The sequence below is a fragment of the Rutidosis leptorrhynchoides genome, chromosome 9 (genome assembly GCF_046630445.1).
Source record: "Rutidosis leptorrhynchoides isolate AG116_Rl617_1_P2 chromosome 9, CSIRO_AGI_Rlap_v1, whole genome shotgun sequence".
NCBI classification, from domain to species: domain Eukaryota; kingdom Viridiplantae; phylum Streptophyta; class Magnoliopsida; order Asterales; family Asteraceae; genus Rutidosis; species Rutidosis leptorrhynchoides.
The window spans coordinates 300997295-301023940 of NC_092341.1; the positions used below are offsets into that span (position 1 = coordinate 300997295).

General features: G+C 35.1%; 2 protein-coding genes across 3 annotated transcripts; one reads left to right on the top strand and one right to left on the bottom strand.

Moving 5' to 3' along the window:
* Nucleotides 1-10592: 10592 nt before the first annotated feature.
* Nucleotides 10593-13358, top strand: LOC139867115 (F-box/kelch-repeat protein At5g42350-like). The gene is made up of 2 exons (XM_071855445.1): nucleotides 10593-10713; nucleotides 11467-13358. Exon 2 carries the CDS (start codon nucleotides 11502-11504, stop codon nucleotides 13197-13199), a length of 1698 nt encoding a protein of 565 aa, XP_071711546.1. The 5' UTR covers nucleotides 10593-10713; nucleotides 11467-11501; the 3' UTR covers nucleotides 13200-13358.
* A 743-nt stretch (nucleotides 13359-14101) lies between these two features.
* Nucleotides 14102-18121, bottom strand: LOC139865866 (U-box domain-containing protein 44-like). 2 transcript variants are annotated; one of them, XM_071853968.1, is made up of 4 exons: nucleotides 17917-18121; nucleotides 16869-17452; nucleotides 15928-16237; nucleotides 14102-15829 (listed from the first exon to the last, which is right to left on the bottom strand). In XM_071853968.1, the coding sequence occupies exons 2-4, from the start codon at nucleotides 17421-17423 to the stop codon at nucleotides 14256-14258; spliced, it is 2439 nt and encodes an 812-aa protein (XP_071710069.1). In that variant the 5' UTR covers nucleotides 17424-17452; nucleotides 17917-18121; the 3' UTR covers nucleotides 14102-14255. The 2 variants fall into 2 exon arrangements, with proteins under 2 accessions (XP_071710069.1, XP_071710068.1); XM_071853967.1 differs by having other exon boundaries at nucleotides 16869-17460.
* Between the last annotated feature and the right edge of the window lie 8525 nt (nucleotides 18122-26646).

Here is a 26646-nt window from a genome sequence, read left to right on the forward strand (position 1 = left end):
ATACAACAGACACACCCAGATTCAGTATAGATTCGGTAATCACAAGAATTGTAGCCTGTAACTACTTAAAATAATGGATTAAGTGATACAGAAACTCGGATTCTGTATTTGATTCGGTAGTCAGATTCTGTATGAAATTGAAGTCCAAACTCAATTCACTCCTTTTGAATTATATTCTGTAACCTTGCTGCACAAGGAAACACGTTAGTATCACATAAAATATCAAAGATACCGAAAGTATAGGATACCAAATGTCAACTGTAGCAGTTGACAATACCGAGTCTAAGTTTAAAACTTAGAAATATGACAGAATCCTTTCTCAAACCACACCAATTAGCTGCGTATAATCAAACCGAATGTGATAGAATCACAATCACACCACAATCTACAACACTTAAGATGAATTTAAGTAATGAAGCAGACTCGGTATGACAGTTACGATACCGAGTGTTGATCAAATCTTCAAAACTTAATGAATTGAAGAAATTGAACCATCAGAAATGTGATTTAACACCTCACGAACACAACTGAATCCTTAAATCTTCACAAAAATCCAGAATCAAGCTTGAATTAAGCAATACCGAGAGTTTTAGCCACAAACTCTAAAAATCAACTTGATTCTCCATAATTGAAGTTAAAAAGTTGTAATGATGATCGAAACTCTTTCTAAAATACCTAATGCACCTTTGCTGAACTTATCACAAGAATCTGAACGTCAGATTATCAAATTCGATGATACCGAATGTGATTCAAAATACCGAGAGTAATCAGATTCTGTAATCTACAATCTCTGAATCGATATAGTGATGTAGAATCACTTCCTGGAAGCTCTGATACCAAATGATAGGTCAGATCATGTTGAGATTGAGAGAAATGATAAGATAAAGAGAGATTCGGTATGTAAGCATGAGACTCGGTATTAGAGAGAATCAGTACAATTACATTCCACAGCTTCTAGAACTCGGTTACAATGCAATGACTATCTAATTAGGACTACTTAGGTTCCTTATATAGCCCTCTTCTAAGGAACCTTCATTTAAGCTTTTTTTCACATTAACACTATACAACTTCGGGGTCCTAACACATACTTTTGGACTTTCAAACAGTTAATGAGATGTAATTGTGAGCCATTCTTTTCACCATAAATCATCATAGGTTCACCGTCAGCAATAGGAATACGAATAGCCTTTAGGTTACAGACCACCTCGGCTTTGTTATCAGCTAACCAGTCCATTCTAACCACAAGGTCAAAACTTCCCAGTTTAATAGGTATCACATCAATGCTAAAAGGCTTACCCTCTAACATCAAGGTACAATCACGATAAATCTTATCAGCTCTCATCAAGTTACCATTTCCTAGTTCTATGGAATACACGTTATCTAAGGAAGAAACAGAATTCTTAACATTGTGACAAATATCCTTAGATATAAAACTTCTATCGGCGCCAGTATCAAACAAAACATAAACATTAAAATAGTTGGGTGAGAACGTACCTTTAACTAAGTTAAGGTCATTGCATGTCCCACTGGGGTGATGGATGGTTGTAGTTCCTTGAGTGGGTCCATATTTCTTCTTCCTCGGGCAGTCCTTCGCATAATGGCCTGTTTCGCCACACGTAAAGCACCTATTTTTATTGATGTTGACCTTACAATCTAGGGCCAGGTGACCCTTCTTTTGACACTTGATGCAAACCAGCATTTTGCATCCCCTATGGTGGTGCCTTCCACATTTTCCGCACAATGGTAGTTTTCCCTTGTAATTCGTGTTGGATGAAGATCCTTTCTCGAAGTTACGGGGCATCCCTTGCCCCTCACCTCGGTTCTGTGCGAGACTTCCAACAATGTTCTCACTTCGTTTTCTTTTTCCATTAACTTCATTTCCAGTAACAGGCATCTCTTTTCCTTCCGATCGGCTAACTTGCTTCATCCTGTTTATCGCCATGTTGATGACTCCGAGTATTGTCTTTGGTTGATGGGAAAGGACAAAACCATACACTTCCATCGGCAATCCCGACATGTACCTCTCGATTGCTCTTTCCACTGATGAGACCAAATGTGGGTAAAGCAACGATAGCTCCCGGAATCGGTTAGTGTAACTAGAAATGTCGTTTCCAATTACCCTTAGGTTCAGAAGTTCATTTTCCCACCTTAACCGCTCTCGTCTGGGACAGTATTTCTCAATCGTGCAATCAAAACCTGCAGCTATAAGAGCTTCCGTCACACGCTGGTTAACGAGTTCTTCAACTTGAGCCTCGAGCATTTCTGTAGTAAACATGGTCTCCTTCTACACAAATGATACATCGAAGTAAGATCAATGAAAAACAGAGTTATTAAAAATATACTAGCAACGAGTGTTGAAGACTAGTAAATAATAGTACGAAAAGATTCGCTAGTAGTGAGAAGTAGCGTAAGTAGTATTAGTAGTGATAGTAGTAACATTAGTGGTAGTAGTAGTGGTACTAGTGTCATGTAGTGATAGTAGTGGTAGTAGCACTAAGTAGTAACATTAATGGCAATAGTAGTAGTATAACATAACACAAGTATTATGATCATACAAAGTTACTAAATATAGAATATTACCGCATGCAATACAAGATAATAGTTACTAATAGCATAATTCACCATTAATATAAATAAAATCTGAAAGTGATAAACTAAATTCCAAAGTAGTAAACCAACAATAAACATAATGTGCTAATAGCCCGGTTTATAACACCCGGTAAGTCTTATATAATTAATTAAAGAAAGTATGGTGGATGAAAAAGGAAAAGAAGCTCATGGTCAACGACCCTTCACTTCCTCTTCTGTCGGGTACGGGAGGCAGGTCCATCATTCCTCGGCCTATTACGTTCCGCCTCTAACGCAGTAACCCTGGCAGTCAAGGCTGCTATTAATCCCGCCATATCAACGAACCTCGCTTCAGCCTCGTACGTATAAGTATTTATACCTGTGACTCTTTCCTCTATCCTCTCAAGATCATCGGGGTGCGGATATGTCCTAGCAATATCGCTCAAGGCATTAACACGATCAACAATATCCCTGTTACGGTTAATATGAACCAAATCCAATGCATAAAGGTTCACGGGATGGTTAGGTATCTGATGCGGAGCAGGTGCTGGTGCTGGGGCAGGAGCATTCACCTCAGCCACACTGGAGTCGCTGTCACTGCTTCCTGAATCCTGTGACATCTAACTCATAGTACAAGAACACAAACGAAACAGATTAGTCAAGTAAATAACGTTAGTCACAAAGTACTCATGTAATGACTAAGTCCCGGTCATAGTCTAGACTCATCAAGGTGTCCTAATGACCAAATCAGACACACTAATACAAGTCCTAGTTTCCCTGCGAACCGTTAGCTCTGATACCAACTATAATACCATTATAGTTGGGGTAGAAACCCACCCAGTGCCTTTCCTGCAAACAGGGTGACCACTGAGCGTACTTCAGACACTGATTTTACGGCCCGCATCTCTGCCAAGCCGGCCAACCCTTCTCTAAAGGGATCGCAAGGGGTAAGAGCCAATGCTTCGTCACATGTTACACTGTGAGAACCCCCTCTACGATTAACCCGCCAAAAAACATAGTCCGTTCAGGTGCCCAGCGTGACAGCCGGATCGCGTAACAATAACTACCTTTACGGTTAAGGTTAAACCAGCTCTGATACCAACTATAACACTCCGCCAAATTTCCATCTGACGGCGTGTTAATCCAGGTCCCACAGTTAACAGTTACGCCCTCTATATGAGACGTTTAAATTAATCGCATTTAATTTTATTTAAAAAAATAACTTTCAAAAACATAAGTCAAATATCCCAAAATAGAAACACTGTTGTGATCGTAACCACAAGCCAACAGTATTTAAACAGTATAAAAGTTTTAAATGCGAAAGTAATTAATTTTCTTTAAAATCAAATGCTGACTCCACGGCCAGTCATGCAGCAAACACAGCGGAAGCATGCCTCTTAAGAACCTGAGAATAACAACACGCAAAAACAGGTCAACAAATAATGTTGGTGAATCTACAGGTTTAAAGTAATGTAACAGTATCTGAAAAACAGTTATCAGAAAAATAGTTTAGTTTCCTTGACCACGAGATTCTATCTTTTGCATAAACCGAGCACCTGAATACTGGCAATGACCCGAGTATAGAAGCCACTATACCCGCCTTACCTCGTAAAATGTTATACACTTGTTCAAATGTATTTAATGTTCAAAGTAAATGCACCACAGTTTTTATAGCGGGTGAGGTTGTTAACCTAACGGATCCGTCCATCTAAATTGTGCTTACACCGATGGTATTAAAAGTATTCAAGCTAGAGGCTTTTTGAACAAACTCATTATGCATATGTGTAGTACTCATGTCAATACAAAGTATTTGAAAATGTAAATATAACCGCGTGTATTCTCATCCCTGAAAACACGTAAAAAGCGGGACTGTAGACTCACCTTTGAATAAGCTCGGATTGAAAAGTGAACAATTAACTTATATGGTTTATAGCCGAGTAATGCAACCTAAGTATACGTATGTAGGTTGGTCAATATATGTATCTTATATAAGTGTGGTTTCATAGTGTACGTTGTCTTATTGCTCGACTCGACGCGTTTCAAAGTAAAAGTCAACTATATCATGCAAGTCAAACAAAGTCAACCGAAGTCAAACCGAAAGTCAAACTTGGTCAATGTGGTCAACTAAAGTCAACATCAGTAGGTTCATGCCAAATATTGGTCAACATGTCAAACCTAAGTCAAACAATACATTTTAGGTCATGAATGATCATTTTCACAATTTCAATTTATCGTCATGCACAAAGTTTATGAACACGTAGCATACTTAGCACATTATCTCATAGTAAAAAATTCAAGTAAATATGAAAAACTCCAGATCATAAATATACTTAAAATCGATTCCAAAAAGTCTGGCCAGGGACTCATACGACAATTAAAAGTCAGGAATCAGAAGGGATACATTTGGGGTTTGCCAAGTCAGTTTCTGACCGCGCACTGATTTCATTTTGGCTATAACCGGAGTTAGGAATATGCAATTGATGCAAGACCAGTGGTCATAGTTCAAGGACAAATCAAAGTAACACATATCAAAAATCTAGCAACTTTTGTTTAGCCAATTTGTACAGTATATTCGTGCAAATTAAACATTCAGTTTTCAGCTCAAATCAGAATTCACATAAAGTATGGCTCTATTGTACCCAATTCATAAGGTTTCAGAGATTGCCATAAACTAACAATAAGTTACATATCATGTTAAGTTTCATTTTCCAGAAGCATACATGCTCATGAAATTCACATAATCCACAAAGTACAAAACCGTGAGCAATTTGTAGATTCGATTCTCATTTAGTTAGTCACATTCGCACGCGATTATCCGAAGATCTAGATATAGTTAGCCTATGATATCCACATGAAAGATGAAGTACTTTTGTCTAATTTTCAAATATGCAAAGCTTTAATCACAGAAGTTAACACATTTTATCATACAAGGTTATTTTCATGCAAGTGCTGTATAAAACTACTTTTACACTAATTCGAGCATATCTCAGGCTATACATAAGCAAACGACATGATATCCTAGTCTAACTTGAGTGTTTTTAAATTATATTTCCAGGGTATAAGTCTCACATGCCAATTCGTTGTCTATCAATACCAGATTTCTGATCAAGCAACAAAAACACAACGATAATTCAAATTGACATAACTTACTCATACGGAAACGAAATCAAGCGAATCCAAAGCCTAAATTCAATAGTTTTTCGCAAGAAATCTGATTATAACATAATAATTAATATTTGAAAAACTTAATTTTTCTGATCAAGCAAATACAAATTCGTTTTTAAACTCTAGCGCATCAAACAATCAAAATAACGATAACGATTAACACGTACGCGTATAGACTTGAGCAATTGACAACATAACTATGAAACTCTTATAAAAATCAGATTTTAAGAGTTAGGGTTTAGCTAAATTTACCTTAGATCAACAATCAAAGCACACCAATACGTAGAGGATAACGCGAATTACAACGTTTGTTCTTGAGGTTTAATCAAAAATTGAGTTTGAGTGTGTGTGCGTGTGTGTGTGTGTGTGTGAGAGAGAGTTAGGCGACGGCCAAGAGAGGGAGAGGAGGGATCGACTGTGCAGTTGATTTGTGAGAGTTTTTCTTAATTTAGGTTTAACACCAAGTATTTATACTAACCCTAGTTTAATCAATTAGCACATAAGCCCCTCAAGTAGTCAAAATTAAACATAAAAGGGGGTGGGAGGGGGTTTCGGCCGAATATGGCCCACATGGGGTTCCCGGGCTCTCGTTTTGCAATTCCGTGTAATCGTGGTCCGTTTTAAGTGCCGTTTAGTCGTACCGAAGGCCCGGAACGTTAACCCGATCGTTAAACGCAAAAAATTGTTTAATTTATTAAAAACCCAATAAATTAAATATTTTAAAAAGTTAATAATTAATAAAATTAATTATTAAAATAAACCCGAGCGTTTCGTTGCTCAAAAAGCTATTATCAAAATCGTATCGTTTTTATCGTATTTCATTATCCGAAATATTTATTTGAATTAATATCAACCCATATTAATTATTAAAACCCTCCAAAGATCAAGTACGCATTTAATACACGTAAACGCATAAAAGTTAAATAATCGCCGTTAAATAAACTAACGGAAGGTTAACGGAAGTAACGGAAAAATTAGGGTTGTTACATCAAAGCATATTTAACAATATTTGTTTAAATCAAAACGCTTTATGACTAAGTTAAAATATATATATATATATATATATATATATATATATATATATATATATATATACATTTTCATTTAGAATATTAAATTTATACATAATATATATATATATATATATATATATATATATATATATATGTTTGAAATATTTATCTAATAATATAATAGCTTTTCAAACTAATTATATTTCAAAGATTATTATATATAATCGTTTAAATAATAGAATTTACTATGTCGTATTACGTTTACGTTTTTGAAACAATATATATATATATATATATATATATATATATATATATATATATATATATATATATATATATATATATATATATATATATATATATATTTATAATATAAAGCTTTACTTAAATTCTTCTAATTTTATATAATCAATTTACCTTTATAAATAACAGATTACATTAACTCAGTTTTTGAAATCGTTTTCATACGATTGAAAAATAGACCAGCCGAATATTATGAAATCCAGTTATCCACTGACTTTTGTCTAACCTTCATCAATTGACACATTTGTTCTTACTTGTAAATCACTTTATCAATTATTCCGAATATCGTTAAAAAGAAGAGGTTTTCTAATTCAAAGTGGACCTCTCAACAGAGACCCGTAATCATAACATAATGTATCTTGATAATTCAATCATTTGATATTATCTTTTAATTCTGTCGACAAATACGTTCATGTAAAGTATTATACATTTAATACTTTGTTAACGTTTTTCAATTAAGATAACTATATATAATATATACATATCTATAGACATAAATGTTCGTGGATCATCGAGCACAGCCAAAAGTAATTGATTATATGAACAAAGTTCAAAGTTTTTGAGATTTCAACATTACAGACTTTGCTTATCGTGTCGGAAACATATAAAGATTAAGTTTAAATTTGGTTGAAAATTTTCGGGTTTTCATACCACTTGTCAACTCTCCGAAAACCCGACACTTGGAAATGCTCCCTTGACCAAACCGGCATCTTCACAACAAAAACACTCACAACTATTCTAGACAACCTAAAATTCGACAACCTAAGCTTAAACATGGAAACACACCGCAACAAATTAATACCACAAAAAATTAACATATTCGTTTGGAGGGTTAAACTTGGTAGAATACCCACTCGTGTTGAACTTGACAAACGTAATATCAACCTTGATACGCTTCTTTGCCCACTTTGCAACTCATGTGTTGATCCATTGGCCACATTCTCTTCCATTGTACAAAAAGCACAAACATTTGGGTTTTAATTCTCTAATGGTTAAATCTCCCGACCAACACCCTCGCCAATATTTCCGACATCACCACAAACAATCTCTCTTTCGCTAACACACACGTTGCCTCGTCCATATGGCAAGCCATCAAATGGGTAACATTATATATCATTTGGAAACACCGAAACCTCATTGTCTTTAACAAGAAAGATTGGTGTGTTACCACAATATTATCTGAAGTCCAATCACAATCATATTCATGGATTTCCAAAAGGGCAAAGAAAACAACAATCGAATGGCAACAATGGCTCATCAACCCCGCATTATATACAAACATGTTTTCTCGGGATGGCCCTTTGGCTAATTTTGGCCGAATTCATATACCCTATTCCCCCATTTCATGGAGGTCCATTTTCACTTGGTTAAATTGGTAGTTGCAACCTACTTTGTCATCGCACTGCGATACTGTCGGTTGTCTCGCCCCAGGTTGTCTTTTCAAGTTCGACGGTGTCTATGGTTTCAATGTCATGAGGATTTTTTCGTCATTGTATTCTTCCACTTACATATATGTATAGATTTTATAGGGCCTATTGTAAATTCTAATATTATCAATAAAATTTTACTTGCTTTTCAAAAAAAAAAAATTATATTATTATTTTCAAATATGGATTCTCTTTACGGAATTAATTACGTTACATATGTATGTGAAATACATGTTTCAATAAAATGTTGTAATGTAGCTTTTATGACAAAAAAAATAATAATTGTGATGAAAATTGGAAAAAAGTGGTGGGAGAATAAATGTAGTTCATTTATTCTGACCAAGTTAAGTATATCAATATGTTTGTAAAAACAACGGCAAGTTTGTTAGTCGGAATCCGTGGTTTCACGGGTCATTAAACTAAATAACTTTAGCATTTACGTTCACTTAATACCTAAAACATATCATTAAACTGTTTCGTTTAAATAAAATTCGTGATTTCACGGGTCATTTCACTAGTATTATAAGTAAATGGGTTGAATTGTACACCTTCTTGTTTAAATGAACATTAGAATTAGATTTACAAGTGCTAATGGAAATTAAGCTAATTATAAACTGTTGATCTTTCTAGTTTACAAACTAGAAAATGATGTTACAATGACTGAGAATTAAATATAGACATGATTGAGACATTACAACTTGCAATGTTTAAATATAGAAGTGAAATTGGAGGTCGTGTCAAAAGTTTATTTTCTTTACAATTTTAGATGGAAATTGTTATTAAAGCTTTTTATTAAATTACGTTTCGTGTTGTCAATCACTAGTGATTTGTATGTTTAGTGTTATGGTCCATGGATACTGTGTTTGTTACTTTGGACGACTTTATAGGTCTAAATATTTTTGAGTCAAGCAAACAAAGGTCAAAGAAGATTATTGGTACGAAGATGACTTGATAAAAGAGATATAAATTAAAATTCAACAAGAAGTCCTATATGTGATAATGCTTTAAAGACGCTTGAACATACATTGATTTTTTATTTTTTTCAAACACGCAATGAAAATTTAAGAGAGTAAATATGCTGAAGTTTTGGCAGATCGACGAACTTAGGCATTTGGGAGAGCATTTAACTGAGAAAAACGGGCATATTAAATTTAGAATTCGACAAAGTATTTGGCAAACAAACGAATGCATAGTGGTGATATGATTTGAAAAGTTAAAAATCAAAACGTTTTATGAAAGAGAGTGGGTAGTTTTGGTATAACTAACGAGTTTAGGCAAAACATTATGTTGGTGTCAAATTTGTTATTAAATTCGTGTTAAGTTTATATGCGTAGAAATAATAGACTTTAGCCTAATTCAACTCTAAAAGTAAACTTAAAGAGATGAGGAACACAAACTATTATAAGCATTATACGGAGTAATATTTAATACCATAACCGATGTGAGATGAGACAACTCAACAATATGTGACAACTCCAAGTAATAATGCCAGAATAGGGTAATCGATAATATTCTTCAAGGTGGCCACCGCCTCACAGTTCGATCTCTTTGCTCCCGAATTTCTTATACATAATAAATCGGACTAAAGTCTGTTGATTTTCAGTATGCATATCGAGAACTCAATGAAACAATCCCTAAAGGCTTAACCTTAATAGATACGAGTACTTAACCATTATAGTACATGTACCGTTTATAATTATTTCTTGTTCACCCCTATATTTTTGTTATTTATAATTCATTTTACTTCTAGAAAAGAATATGTATACGTATTTATATTATTTATATTTATATTATATTATTATTTTTTTAGATTTATAAAAGTGAAAGTAAAAGAAAGAAATGCTCCACCTCTTGGCATGATGATATTACAAGTTTTTAAAAAAAAATAGAGACCCAAAACTAGAACCAAATGCATCTCCCTTTCTCTCACAATCAAAACAGAATTTAAATCATTTGTCTATCTTTATCTTTATTACCCTTTTGCCGTTTCACTCTTTACTAAAATCAACCCTAATTACAAATAGTTTTCATTCAAAATTTCGCATTTTATCTTTTATTCAAATTTGTACTTCCAGTCACAGGATCAGTACTTGTATCTTCTCTAATAAAATTTTGAATCTTTTTAATTACCATTTTATTGGGATCTATCTTTATGCACAGATCAAGGCTCTTGAGCTATAAAAATGCAATCTTTTTATGTTGGTGAAGTGATCTGATCCCTACAATATTCTTATGAGGTTAGTGTACACTTTTAATTTTATAATGGGTTTCTTCAATTCACACATTACTGTATAATTTTATATGTAGAATATTGTATTTATTTGAAATTAATTGTTGTCTGTTTTGTGAGTTGGTGAGTCATTTTGGTGTGTTTTCTTTAGGGTTTTACCTTTCAATTTGAATTAGGGTTTAATCCTTCAATTTGAATTAGGCTTTATAAGGTAATTTAGTCAAGTTTGGAAATATGTGAATCCCAATTTGATTTAGCAAATTTTACCCTAAAGGGGAAATTTCAGTTACTATTAGACTAGTAATAGGAATCTATCTGTAAACTTTGATATGGGAAATTGAATGCCATAGCTAAAAGTTGTGCTATATAACAAAGTTGATCTTCCATTTTTTATAATTTTGAACCCCAAAACTGTAAAATCAAGTTATGCAAAGCAAATAGTAAAATAGTAAAATAGTAAAATAGCAAAATATAGAAATATACTAGAAACTTTCTTGTTTACAACCTCAACTACCCTTTAGGGCAATAAATGGACAAATTTTATTTGATAAGGCGATATCGACAAATTTATTTAGTATCAGCTGATAAGAGTAAATAATGGAAGATATAGCTAGAGAAAGCAACATACATTTTGGTAGGATCACAATAAGTACTTTCTACGGGTGAAGGAAAATTTTGAATTTAAAAAAAAAAAAAAAAATCCTAATATTAATTGGTAACTTCTAAAAGATTGACGGGTTTGTTATGTAATATTTGACAGGTTTGATATTGATGTTATTAGCATTATAAAGAAAGATGATATCTGAAAGTGTTTCGGGGGAGACATCACTTCATCAAGAACTTGAGGTTTTAAGTGTATCGAAACGTCTTGTTAGAAGCTTAAGTCAAAAGTTGAAAAGAAAGAACCATGGTGATGTCATGGAAGATGAAAATGACACGCGCGGGGTTTCAATGAGGTGTCCACCGCTGTACACTCGGGGCGGTGGTTGCAAAGTTGGTGCAACTAACGGTGAAGAGTTTGGTGATACGGGTTGTGGAAGACGTTTTTCAACATCTGAAGACGGGAAAGGGTATAAACCTGTATGTGGGCCCGATGATACGAGTGTAGATTGTTTCTCGTATGGAGTAAAAGAGAGACTTTGGAAAAGAAGTAACCGGAAGGTTCCGGGAGTCGAAGGTGTACATGTGTTTCTTCCCGATGATATTTTCGAAATGTGTTTGGTAAGACTCCCTTTTACGAGTCTCATGAAAGCCCGTTTGGTATGCAAAAAATGGAAAACCTTGACCACAACGGCGCGATTCATGCAAATGAGGCGTGATGGTTTTTATCAAAGCCCGTGGTTGTTTTTGTTCGGTGCAGTTAAAGATGGTTTTTGCTCTCGTGAAATACACGCGTTGGATGTTTCTCTTAATAAATGGCATAAAGTGGAGTCGGATGTTCTTAAAGGCCGGTCTTTGTTCTCGGTTGTAAGCATCCAAGAAAATGTTTATGTTGTTGGTGGTTGTTCTAGTTTGACCAATATCGGTAGATTGGATCGAAGTTCGGTTAAGACCCACAAAGGTGTTTTAGTGTTTAGCCCGTTGACCAAGTCTTGGCAGAAGGTTGCATCTATGAAACACGCAAGGTCAAAACCGATTCTAGGTGTGTATGAAGTCAAGTCAGATAGTTTGACTATAAAAAGTCAACACAATCGACAAGATCGACGTTTGGTCAAGACACGCATTGGTGGAGTATCGGATGTATACGAGGACCCACATAGACTTTCAGTTAGGCGTCAACTAAGATACCCTCACGATGAAATCGAGGTTTCATTTAAACAGAAAAACGAGCACTTGAACAAAAAAGATTCGATCAAACGGTTCTTGATTATGGCCGTAGGTGGTGTTGGATCATGGGACGAGCCGTTAGATTCATGTGAAATTTTCGATTCTTTATGTAATAAATGGACCGAAATCCAAAGATTACCGGCTGATTTCGGGGTTGCTTGTTCGGGAGTTTTTTGTAACAAGATGTTTTATGTGTACTCAGAAACCGATAACCTTGCAGGATATGATATCGAAAGGGGGTATTGGGTCAGAGTTCAAACAACGATGTTGCCTGCGCGTGTACACGAGTACTACCCGAAGCTAATTTCGTGTGAAAATCGGTTGTTTATGGTGTCGGTTTCATGGTGTGAAGGAGATGGTCAAATTGGGCGAAGAAATAAAGCGGTTAGAAAGGTTTGGGAACTTGATCTGATGTATCTTAACTGGGAAGAGGTCTCGATACATCCTGATGCACCCATGGATTGGAACGCGACGTTTGTTGGTGATAAGAGTTTGATTTGTGGGGTCGAAATGTTCAAGATTTTTGGGCAGGTTTTGGAATTTTTGACCATGTTTGATGTATCTGATGCTTCGAAGAATTGGATTCATGTATCGAGAAACCGAGTTGCTCATGAATTGGATGCTTCTTCGTGCATAACGAAATCATTGGCTGTTGTGCACTTGTAACTGTACAGATTAGTGACCTGAATCGGCTCGAGTTGCATTCTTAGTTGTAACTTGTGAAGAACTGCAGATTATTTCTACATGACAGATTTCTGTTTTTTTCTTTATCTGTATGTTTTATGACATTCATATTTGTTCAATGTAGTGTAAGATTGGTGACTGGAATGGCATATTTATCATAACTTTTTTTTTTGTTGTTGTTTGGTTTGATTTGGTTTGAGTTTTACTATTTTTTTAATAGCAGTTTGCGATCACCCAAGGGACTAAACCACCCCGACGTTCATTTCCCACTGTCGCATAACCCGTCCCCGACTGCTGTTCAGGAGAAAACCCGGCCCAATCTGAAGGCATGGGCAGTAAAACACCCGTCCCTACTGCCCCCCGCAACGCGAGGTGCGGAAGGCGGATGGAATTCAAGGGTTAAAGGGCAATCTGTGTTTGAGTTTTATGTTTCCAAATGATGACAACAAAGCACAAAAGAACATCAACTCAAGTTACAACCCAAAACAATCAGTGACTAGCCATGAATGAGTATGCAACTAGCTGATATTTTGTTGCTTATATGGTACAAAAGTACAAATTCTGGCAACAAAGTCTACGTTGACCCTTTCGATCCGCATAAAATAGGCCTAATCGCCAACTCACCCAATTTTTAACGAACCATAAGAAATTGCCCCTAATAGAAAAATGTGCAAAAAATGCCCTTGCAATTTACACGAGGACCTTGTGCATTGCCCAAAAAACCGGTCATGACCGAAAAAATTGCTTTCAGTCATCGACCTGTTTTTTGGGCTGACAATAGCCCGATCGAACATATTTAGAAAACAAGAGACGTTCTTTATTGTCTTGACTCAAGGATTGCTCGTGAAAGAATTGAACAACTCTACATAAAGTACACACAGATATCATGTGAAATCAACAAATCATAATTGAAACAACATACAAATACAGAATTACAACTTTATATTATAGTTTATACAACAACAGAATTACAATAACTATGTACCTTTTCATCTGCTTACACTCTACAGGCCGTCTGAACGACACAAAACTTCGGTCTCATCCTATGTTGGGGAAGATGCCAGAAAAGTTCGGGATCTTATCGATATGTTTCAGAGCCCGTTCAGCAATTTGTCGGGTTCGATAATCACCATGTTGAAATGCATCAACAAGTGCTGTACTAACATTCGGGTCACCCGAAACTTCATACGCTATATCTTCGGTTCGTAATAGTCTCTCCACCATCCAAACCGCCCGTCTTCTTAGGTTCTCCGTTTGTTTCTCGAGTAACACATCGAGAATCGGTTTTATTCCTTCCGCCTCGCACAAAACACTTACCCCTTCTTCGATATTCACCCCATCGTCCAACACAGTGGATAATGCTGCTAACGATGCTTCAACAACCTTGTCGTTAGTATGATCTAGTAAAGCTATTAATCTTGCAAGAGCTTGGCCTTCAATCAAACAAAATGTATCTCGTTGTGTACACGTCCCACGATGAACCCGGCACAAACCCGTCACCACGGGCGGGTTGCCCAAACACGGAAAGATCGACCCGCAAAATCCCGGTGACGGTAATTCGGGTAATTTCGTCAAATTCTTCGATTCTTGTGAGAGATTCTCTAAAGCGAGAGCCGAAGCCATTTGCACATTGTCGAGCCCGTTTGCTTGAAGAAGCTCGGTGAATAAACCCGCAAGTTCATTTTCACGGCAAAATGAAATAGCTTTCGGCTCGTTAGCTAAAACAAACGTAATCCTCGAAAGGACCCGAACCAAACCTTCTAAATATGGAGTCACAAACCGGCTTCTTCTAGTTTCACCTTGTCGGATCATTTTTATTCTCGAGAACACAATTTGAAAATCGCCTTCGTCTAACATTTGTCTTGTTAGCCCGATATCCATTTCCGGAAGTTCGGCTACAATCCCGATCGCAGCTGCTTGTTCTTCGGTGCTTGCAATATTTTCAGCTATTACCTTAAATAAACTCCCGAGCTGTCCCGATGACCCGCATAAACAACCGACCAATTCTTGGCCCATATGGGTAGAAAGATTTTGAAGAAGTTTAATCGAAGCCATTCGCAACTCTTTTTGTGGGGCCTCGATGAATTGTACCAAACTTATGGTGGCTCCCAAGCTTTTGATGGCGGCAGCCACCCCAATAACGGTGATCGGAGAATTAGTTAATCCAACAAGAACTTGTAGAAGTTTGCCTTCTATGGTCGGGCCCGTGTTGCTAATCATTTGAAGTAGATTGTGAATTATGTCTTCGGATACTAGGGTTTGGTGGTTCGGGCCGACTTGGATCGAGTCAAAATCACAGTCAGAGTTCACGATATTGGCGAGGATTGTAGCGGATACTTCTTTTAGTCTTAATGGGAGGTTGGTAGGGCCCGCAAAGAGATCTTTGACTAGAGGATAAAGTATACCTTCTTCAACTAAAACTTTTGCACTTGCTTCACAAGATGATACTTGATTTAGGGCTTTTAACGCAGCTTCTCGAGACTGTATATCGCCAGTTTTTACTAAACTGATTAAGGACGAACCTACGGTTCGGGCCACAAAGACTTTAACATCGTTGCTAAGAGCTAAATCGCCAAGGTATGAAGCCATAGACAGTTTGACCTCGGGATGACCTGTATGTATACATTGATGAATTAGTGATTGGACAAGTGGGGGGCAATTTCAACCCATTTATATGGGATCGGGTCAATTCAGTCTTTATGGAAAGTACCTTCAAGAAGAAGTGTCAAAAGAGGTTGTAATCTGCCATTTTCAGCCATTTGCCTCACATTATTCTCGTTCCTCTCCAAATTTTCGAGAGTTTTGTCAGCTTTTTGAACGATCAAAAGATTTTCTGATTTGCTGCTTGTCATTCCGACTAGAATGAGTATCGCTCCATTTACAGAACCGATTTTTTCACACAACGACTCGGATTTCGAGAGCTCAAAGAGCAATGACACGGCTTCTTCCCGTTCTTGGCACCGTTCATTAGATAAGAACTTGACGATTGTGCGCACTTTATCTCCTTCAGCCATTATTTCCTGAAAAGCACAAAAAACACATAATGCACATATAATACTCTTTGTTTACAGCTAAAGGTGGCATTATAAATGGGCCAATTTAGACGCAGTTTTATCTCAAATGGGTCAAACAAGGATTTAAATAACTATTAATGATGATAGTGTTCTCTAAAGATGGCAAAGGTGTTTACGGGTCAAACCGAACCCATTTTGACCCGTCATCCCCACTCGTCTCAAATCTTGCCACCTCTATCTACAATGGTTCCATAGCAGAGGAGTCTTAGAGGGTGTGCAAGATAGGCTATCTAACAGGGCCCGAAAATTTGAAAGGACCCAAAAATTTAAAACTTTATATATACTTGTTTTATATAGACTTGTTTTTCTATCAGTACATGTAGGTGGAAAAAAAACTCATAGCCAAAAAAAAACATTTGTTCCTTCCTTTGACACAAATTACCCCTAATCAGAAGTCATTTTAATTGAGAGATCTCAAAAACAATGATAACATGTTTTGCTATTTATAATGATAAATTTTTAGTAGTATTATCATTTTATATGTATTGAAAAATTTAACGTTCATAAGAGCCCATTATTATATCACGAACAGACGGACCTGTATACAAGAACGGTGAAATATTAACTATTTATTTACCTTATTGTCATCATCATCTTCTACCACAATTCGAAGAGTTTCAAGAGCTCTAAACCTAACTTTACGACTGGTGCACTTCAACATGTCAACAATCATAGGTATGAGCTCAGCATTACGTATGACATGCTTATTCGAAACATTTTTTGTCGCCAGTTGCTGTATAAATCTTAACGCCTGTAACCCATCGCTTTCAGAACACCCGGGCGTTAAAGACTTACGAGCCATGTCGAGCTGAACTAATTCATTCCTAGCATTCCATTCTTCAATTGTATTCCTTAACGCAATACTCGGGTTCATATCCATAGTCTTTAATTCTATTAATGTCACCGGACAAACGAGCTTTCGTCCATTTTCTTTGCATTCGTTAAACCATTTTTCAATAGCTTCTCGCTCGAAAGTTTGACCGTTTTCGAGGGTAACGGGATCTTTCATAACTTGTTTAGAGAGAGGGCATTTGAACGCATCGTATATCGGCTCGATATGTTGTCTTTCGTATTGAAAACTTTCGTCAGACTGGCTACCAAGGTCACGGCTTCCGTCCCAATTTCCAGCCATTAGATCGAAATCCAATCAAAAAGAAAATTCTGATTTCCTAAGTGAATATATCAAAAAAAAATTCAAATTTGTTAAAGGAAGATCAATTTTACAGTTATTTCAGTTAGTCGTAAGTAAGTACACAAATCTAGTATAGGTAACATGTGCACATCAAATAGCACAATTAACTTACTATATTTAGTAATTTTCATAAATAACAAACAAAGAATCCATAATTAATAGAATTGCAATTTGCACCTTGAATTGGCAGTAATAATAAAATGTAACAGTTAGTCATTTAATCTTCATCATCTAAAATATTAAACCCTAAGAACACTTAAACACAAGCTATTCAAATTCGTAGATATATTATCACTAACTCAAATTCAACTTAATTCAGATTCAAAATACATCAAATCACGCTTTCATAACTTCGATATTAGACTATCAGATCATAAATTCACACTAACAAGTTGAAAATCATGATATAGGTCAATGAAATCGAGCTAATTACCTTCAATTCTGATTGAGATTCTGCATAATAGAAATGAATTGGATGTAAGGGTTTGATGAATATCAACAAGGTGACAAAAATTATAAAGAAATAAAATGATTTATGAATTTTTCATTAAAATTTTAATTAGTTGTAATTTTTTTTTAGAAGTTGATCATAATATAGTTTGTCAAGTTAGACAGAGAGTGACAGTTGTGTTTCTGTGTTGTTTCTCTCACTAAACTTTAACAATTCGTTTTGGGTCCTGATATTTTCTTTTTTTATTTATTTTTTTTTTCGAAAATAAAATACTCCCAACATATAATTATGAGTGAGTTGAGTATTTTCTTGAATCTTTTCATTATTCGTTATAGTTATAGTTATTTGTTAGTGTTGTAAACTACGTTTTTAAGAATAGGAAAGTTTTAATTCCTATTCTGAATCGATAGTATTGTTTATATAATTCTTAGATTAAATAATTTTTTTTTAATTAATATATATGAAAGGTTTTAAACTTGTTTGGTGCTCAAGATAAAGTCATTTATGTTATAATTCAGTAGGCTTATAACTACCTTTAGTGGTTTGATTCTTGATGTTATAATTCAGTAGGCTTATAACTACCTTTAGTGGTTTGATTCTTGATGTTATAATTCAGTAGGCTTATAACTACCTTTAGTGATTTGATTCTTGATTTAGAATACTAATAATGAAGTGTAAGAACAAAGATGATAATGGAGAGAAAGAAAGAAACACTTTGTAAGTGTGAGAAATGGTGCAAGTTTAATGCTTGCATTCATGAGTATTTATAGCCTAAAATCTCAATATAAAAATACATACTTTGTGTACCAAAATTGACTATATGTATACACCAAAATTGACTATCCATATCTATATTATTATTATTATTATTATAACACTCCCCCTTGGATAGCAATTTTATTTTGTTGAAGATCAACTATAAATTACTGCCTCGTTAAAAACCTTGCTAAAGAAAACCCAGTGGGAAAAAACTTTAGCTAAGGGAAAAAGAGTGCAGCATGGAGTTGACTCCCCCTCAAGTAGACATCGCTTCAGCTGTTACATCTTTTGAACATGTCTCATGCCAATGTTATGAACGTGTGTTCTGAAAATAGCAGTTGGAAGTGCTTTCGTGAAAAGATCAGCAGAGTTTTTGCTAGATTGCACATATCTCATTTCAATCTGGTTGTCCTTAATGAGATTTTGAGTGTATGAGAAGAATCTAGGTGGTATGTGTTTTGTTCGGTCACTTTTGATATACCCTTCTTTCATCTGTGCTATGCAAGCTGCATTATCTTCATAGATAGTTGTTGGACTTTTATCGCGTTCTAGTCCACAAGAATCAGTAATGAGTTGTGTCATTGATCTCAACCAAAAACATTCTCGAGTAGCTTCATGTAATGCAATCACTTCGGCATGATTTGACGATGTAGCAACAAGTGTTTGTTTTTGAGAACGCCATGATATTGCAGTACCTCCATTTAGGAATACATATCCAGTTTGAGATTTAGCTTTATGTGGATCAGATAAATAACCTGCATCTGCATAACCAACCAAATCTTGTTTTGATTCGTTAGAATAAAATAATCCTAAATCAGTAGTTCCTCGAAGGTATCGAAATATGTGTTTGATCCCATTCCAGTGTCTTTTGGTAGGAGCAGAGCTGAACCTTGCCAACAAATTAACTGCAAAAGAAATGTCAGGTCTTGTACAATTTGTAAGATACATAAGAGCTCCAATTGCACTAAGATATGGTACTTCTGGTCCAAGAATGTCTTCTTGATCTTCATATGGACGAAATGGATCAGCTTCAACATTGAGTGATCTAACAACCATAGGAGTACTTAATGGTTTTGCCTTGTCCATATTGAAACGTTTCAAAATCTTTTCAGTATATGTTGTTTGATGTACAAGTAAACCATTAGGCATATGCTCAATTTGTAAACCAAGGCAATACTTGGTTTTTCCGAGATCTTTCATTTCAAATTCTTTCTTTAGAAGTTGAATGGCTTCATGGATCTCTTTATTTGTACCTATGATGTTAAGATCATCAACATAAACAGCTATGATCACATATCCGGATGTTGTTTTCTTAATGAAAACACAAGGGCAAGTAAGATTATTTGTATACCCTTTGCTTATCAAGTAATCACTTAATCGGTTATACCACATACGTCCCGATTGTTTTAACCCATATAAAGATCTTTGTAATTTAATCGAATACATTTCTTTGGGTTTTGCATTTGATGCTTCTGGTACCTTAAATCCTTCAGGTATCTTCATATATATATCACTATCAAGTGATCCATATAGATAAGCAGTCACAACATCCATGAGATGCATTTCTAAATTTTTAGAAACTGCCAGACTGATTAAGTACCTAAAAGTAATTGCATCCATAACAGGAGAATAAGTTTCTTCATAATCAATTCCCGGTCTTTGAGAAAAACCTTGAGCTACAAGTCTAGCTTTATACCTTGTAACTTCATTTTTCTCATTTCTTTTTCGGACAAAAATCCATCTGTATCCTACAGGTTTCACATCTTTAGGAGTGAGAATGATGGATCCGAAAACTTTTCTTTTATTGAGTGATTCTAATTCAGCTCGTATTGCTTCTTTCCATTGAGCCCAATCATGTCTATTTTGACATTCAACCATAGATGTTGGTTCTGGATCATCATCATTATTCATGATGTCATATGCAACATTAAATGAAAATTTCTCATCAAGATTTTTCATTTCATTTCGGTTCCATAATATTTTTGAATATGCATAATTGATTGCAATTTCTGTATTGACATCATCAATCTCCTCTGCAGTAGGAGTACTGATTTGTGGTTCTTCTTGAACACTTTCTTTTACTTCATTATCAGCTGATTTTCTTTTTCGAGGATTTTTATCCTTTGAACCGATTGGTCTTTCACGTTTCTGACGTGGCAAAGATTCATGAGTGACGTTATTGCCAGCTTTTGGAATTTCAATTCGAGCTGGAGTATTTACTGCTGGTATATATGATTTTGTCACCGTTTTTGTATCTGTAAATGCATCAGGCAATTGATTTGCAAGTTCTTGTATATGCATTATCTTTTGAACTTCTGTCTCGCATTCTTTTGTGCGAGGATCAAGATACTTTAATTGAGGTTCACACCATGAAACATCATTTTCTTTATTTTTCATTTCTCCCCCTAATCTAGGGAACAATGTTTCATTAAAATGACAATCAGCAAAACGTGCTGTAAAAACGTCACCTGTCATAGGTTCAATATACCTTAATATTGAAGATGTTTCATATCCAACATATATTCCCAACCTCCTTTGAGGACCCATTTTTGTACGTTGTGGTGTCGCAATTGGAACATACACTGCACAACCAAATGTTCTAAGATGGGAAATATTTGGCTCTTGACCAAAAGCAAGTTGTAGGGGGGAATATTTATGACTTGCACTTGGTCTGATGCGAATCAATGCAGCAGCATGTAAAATTGCATGACCCCATATAGATACAGGGAGTTTTGTTCTCATTATCAATGGTCTAGCGATTAACTGTAAACGTTTAATCAATGACTCGGCTAAACCATTTTGTGTATGCACATGAGCAACAGAATGTTCAACAACAATTCCTATAGACATGCAATAGTCATTAAATGCTTGAGATGTAAATTCACCAGCATTATCAAGTCTCACCCTTTTAACGGTGTAATCAGGAAAATGAGCTCTCAATTTAATAATTTGGGCAAGAAATTTTGCAAATGCCACATTACGGCTTGATAACAGACAAACATGAGACCATCTGCTAGATGCGTCTATTAGAACCATGAAATATCTAAATGGTCCACATGGTGGATGAATTGGTCCACATATATCACCTTGAATTCTTTCAAGAAACATTGGTGATTCTTTCTCAACCTTAAGTGGTGAGGGTCTAGTTATCAATTTTCCAAGAGAGCAAGATGTACATGGAACCATTGTATCATGATGGATTTTTCTATCCTTTAGTGGATGTCCATGAGTACATTCAATAATCCTTTTCATCATTGTTGATCCTGGATGGCCTAATCTGTTATGCCATAAACTGAATACACCAGGATCAATATATTTTTCGTTAACTACCATATGTATTTCTGGTACATTTATATGTGTATAATGTAATCCAGAACTAAGTCTTGGCAGTTTTTCAACCACATGACTCTTGTCAGTGATACTTAAATATTTCTCATTTTCTGTTGTCACTGACTGATAATCATACCCGTTAAGGTATATGTCGGAGAAACTCAATAAATTTCTGCTTGACTTGGGAGAAAATAAGGCATCATTTATTAAAAATTTTGTACCATTTGGTAGTATGAAATTTGCCTTTCCTATCCCTTTTATCAAGTTAGCAGGTCCTGATATTGTATGTATAGTTCCTTCCGTTGGTTTTAGATCAATAAAATATTTCTCGGATTTAAGTATAGTGTGTGTAGTTCCACTGTCTGCTATACAGAGATCTCCACCACTTGATTGATGTTGTATTCCAGCAAAATTCATATTGAACTTCATATATAAGAAATAAATAGTGAGTACATTAATATTACACAATATTTTAAACGCAAATAGATAGTACTGAAACATTTAGCAAACATAATGACAAAGACAGACGATATTAAATCGTTTATTTTTCAAAAGACACACAACTTAAACATTCAAGAAATCTTCATATAAATCAGATGGTTTCTCAGTGACTGTTGGATCAATATTATCCACAAAATTTACTTCCTTTTCTTTACCTTTCAGCGAATCCTGATACATCTTAACAAGATGTTTAGATGTTCGGCAAGTATTAGCCCAGTGGCCCATTCTACCACATCTGTAGCAAGATTCTTCAGAATTTTTAGAAGAATTTTCTTCAACATCTTGTTTAATGGGCTTGTTTTGTGGTTGATATTTATATTTTCGTGGATTACTATTTCTTTGACCACCACGGCCACGACCACGACCACGTCCACGCCCATTACCATTACCATAAGGATGGTTTCTACCATAGTTATGGCTTTTGGCATGATGATGGTGATGGTTATTATAACCACGACCTTGCCCGCGTCCTTGTCCCTGTTTATAATTATTTGCAGTATTTGCTTCAGGGATTGCAAGTGTACCAGTAGGACGGGATTGCTGATTTTTCATTAATAGCTCATCATTTTGCTCTGCAACTAAGAGATATGAATTAAGTTCAGGATATGTTTTGAACTTTAGCATTCTCAAATTTCTTTGCACTGTGATGTTTGCAGCATTCATTGTGGAGAAAGTTTTCTCCATCATGTCTGCATCACTAATTTCATGTCCACAGAATTTAAGTTGTGAGCATGTATTATACAGAGCTGAGCTGTATTCATTTACTTTCTTAAAGTCTTGGAACCTTAATGTTCTCCATTGTTCCATTGCAGCTGGAAGTAAAATTTCTCTTTGATTATTGAATCTGCTTTTGAGACCTTCCCATAAAACATGGGGATCTTCTACAGTCACATAATTATTTTGTAAGCATTCATCAATATGTTGATGAATAAAGCAACATGCCGTAGCTTGTTCTTTTTCAGAACAAGTGTTGTTTTCATTTATGGTTTCAAGAATGCCCATTGATTTAAGATGCATTTTTACTTTTATAACCCATGGCATGTAGTTGTTTCCAGTTGATTCTAAAGGAGTAAATTTAAGCTTTTCCAGATTCGACATTTTCTATTATCAAAAATTAAAACAAACATCATGATAAATTAGAGTCAATTTATATTCATAAGTATATAAACATTAAACATAAATTTAATATAACATAAATGATAAGTAGGTGACAGTGTCGACCATGTGTAAGCAATCATAAATAAATGTTATATAACAAAAATATAAATATTAGTAAACATAAATGAAAATTTGGCGACAGTGTCGACCATATATTTTTTCAGGTGGTATAACCGACCTATATCATTCTGGTGGTATAACCGACCATATATCATTTTGGTGGTATAACCGAGCATATATCATTTTGGTGGTATAACCGACCATATATCATTTTGGTGGCAGAGCCAACCATATTTAGTATTAAGATTATCGTGCTGATAACGTGTTATAATTCAGTAGGCTTATAACTACCTTTAGTGGTTTGATTCTTGATGTTATAATTCAGTAGGCTTATAACTACCTTTAGTGGTTTGATTCTTGATGTTATAATTCAGTAGGCTTATAACTACCTTTAGTGATTTGATTCTTGATTTAGAATACTAATAATGAAGTGTAAGAACAAAGATGATAATGGAGAGAAAGAAAGAAACACTTTGTAAGTGTGAGAAATGGTGCAAGTTTAATGCTTGCATTCATGAGTATTTATAGCCTAAAATCTCAATATAAAAATACATACTTTGTGTACCAAAATTGACTATATGTATACACCAAAATTGACTATCCATATCTATATTATTATTATTATTATAACAATTTAGGAAAATTTCTACTGTAACGTTGGTTGTTGGGATTTTTTTTAGTTATAATGACTATGAAATGAAATGGTAATGCGGTGAGATAAAGGAGTGTAGTAGGTAATGTTATGGATGATGGAGTGAAATAAGATTGTTAGTTAAAGTGAAAAAGATAATAAAAATAATATAATATTGATTGAAAGCCATTTGGCTGTGTGTGTGTTTAGTTTTGATTAATCAGCTCTTTTTGATTACATAATTTCTAGTGTGATTAAACAACCAAACTTCATATACGAGTTTAGTTGTTTGTCTCATTATCAATGGTATTGTTTTGTTTGTGTTTAGCATAATAGGATCGTGGTCAAGTGTTTGCATTAAATAGATCGTTGAATCTTGTAAAAATAGACCGACTAGAGTCTGTCCCAATCAGTATCTCATTTTAATTTATATTATGTTTTATCGAAGGGAAAAAAACAAATTTACAAATCAATCCGCAAATAACCCGCTCAAAACATTCAATAAGGGGCGTTTCAAGTGTTGTCAACTTGCCACCTACATGCTGAACGGTCATTGAAGGGAGCATTACATCTACTCTTGGTGTGTGTATCAATAGGAATCAATTTGAAATATTACCATTACACATAATTTTAATTCAGATATATTTATCTTGTATAATTAGCGTAAATATGGAAGATGTAGATCAATTAATTAAGGATACGTGGGATGGAAACGGAGGAGGAGGTAATCGAAAGGATTGTTGCTTGAGAAATAAATTAAAAAAAACAAAAATTGCTTTAAAAGATAAAAGCTTCCAAAAGTTTGGGAATCTTGAGGAGGAGATTGACATACTGAAGAATACGGCTAATAGGCTTGAATTGCGGGAAGAATTAGGGTTGATTAATGAGGAGGAAAGAAAGCAATGGTTGGAGGCTAGAAAAGAATGGTTTCAAAAAGAAACATCTAAAGTTAACATGTTGAAGCAAAAAGCGCGTGTTCGGTGGATTTTAGAAGGAGATGAGAATACAAAATATTTCCATAATGTGATTAAAAGAGGTTACAACAAAAATAATATTCGAGGTTTGTCAATTAATGGTGAATGGTGCGAAGATCCAATTTTGATTAAGGAAGCGGCTTTTGAACACTTCAAGAGTATTTTTGAGGGAAAAAGGGTCCCTAGGCCTAGTCTCGTTGATTTAAATTACCCCTCTCTATCGGTAGAAGAGGTGGATAGTTTAGAGGCGGTTATTAGTGAAGGTGAAGTTGTTGAGGCGATTAATGATTGCGGTAGCTCAAAGGCACCGGGGCCGGATGGGTTCAATCTAAGATTTTTTAAAAAGTTTTGGGATTTCATTAAAGTGGATGTCATGAACGCCGTGAAGTGGTTTTGGGATAATGGAGAGTTCTCGAAAGGATGCAACGCCTCTTTTGTTACTTTAATCCCTAAAAAGAATGACCCCATTACTCTTAGTGATTATCGGCCCATAAGTCTCATCGGAAGCTTTTATAAAATCATTGCAAAAATTCTCTCAAATAGACTTAAAAAGGTGATTCCAAGGCTTGTCGGGTCGGAACAAAGTGCCTTTATAAGAGAAAGATACATTTTGGATGGTGTTCTTGTTGCAAATGAGTCCCTTGATTATATGAAGGAAAAAAAATAGAGGTATCGTTTTTAAGGCCGATTTTGAAAAGGCCTTTGATAGTCTAAATTGGGATTTTCTCTTGGAAGTGATGACAAGTATGGGGTTCGGGACTAAATGGAGAAAGTGGATTCTAGCATGTCTCAAATCGACTAGCATTTCCATCCTTATCAATGGTTCGCCTTCACGTGAATTTTTCATTGGGAGAGGCGTCCGTCAAGGTGATCCTCTATCCCCTTTTTTATTCATTTTAGCCGCGGAAGGACTTAACATTTGATATGCCACTAACGGAAGGTTTTTATTTTGTGCGGTGTCGTTAGGTCGCACGGTGTCCGATTCGGTAGCACACAGCGTCTTCGTTTATTTATATTTTGCGGGGCCTAAATTTACTTTACTTTCTAAGGTGTAGAAGGTGTAAGTTGTGACAACCCGGAAATTTCCAACCAAATTTAAACTTTAATCTTTATATGTTTCCGACACGATAAGCAATATTTGTTAAGTTAAATTGCAAGAATTTTAAACTATGTTCATACATTCATTCAACCTCGACCAAGTTCCAACGATTCACGAACCATTAAACGAATATGATTATATATGTATATGTGTATATATATTATAACTTGAAACGTAAACAAAATATTAGATTAAATACT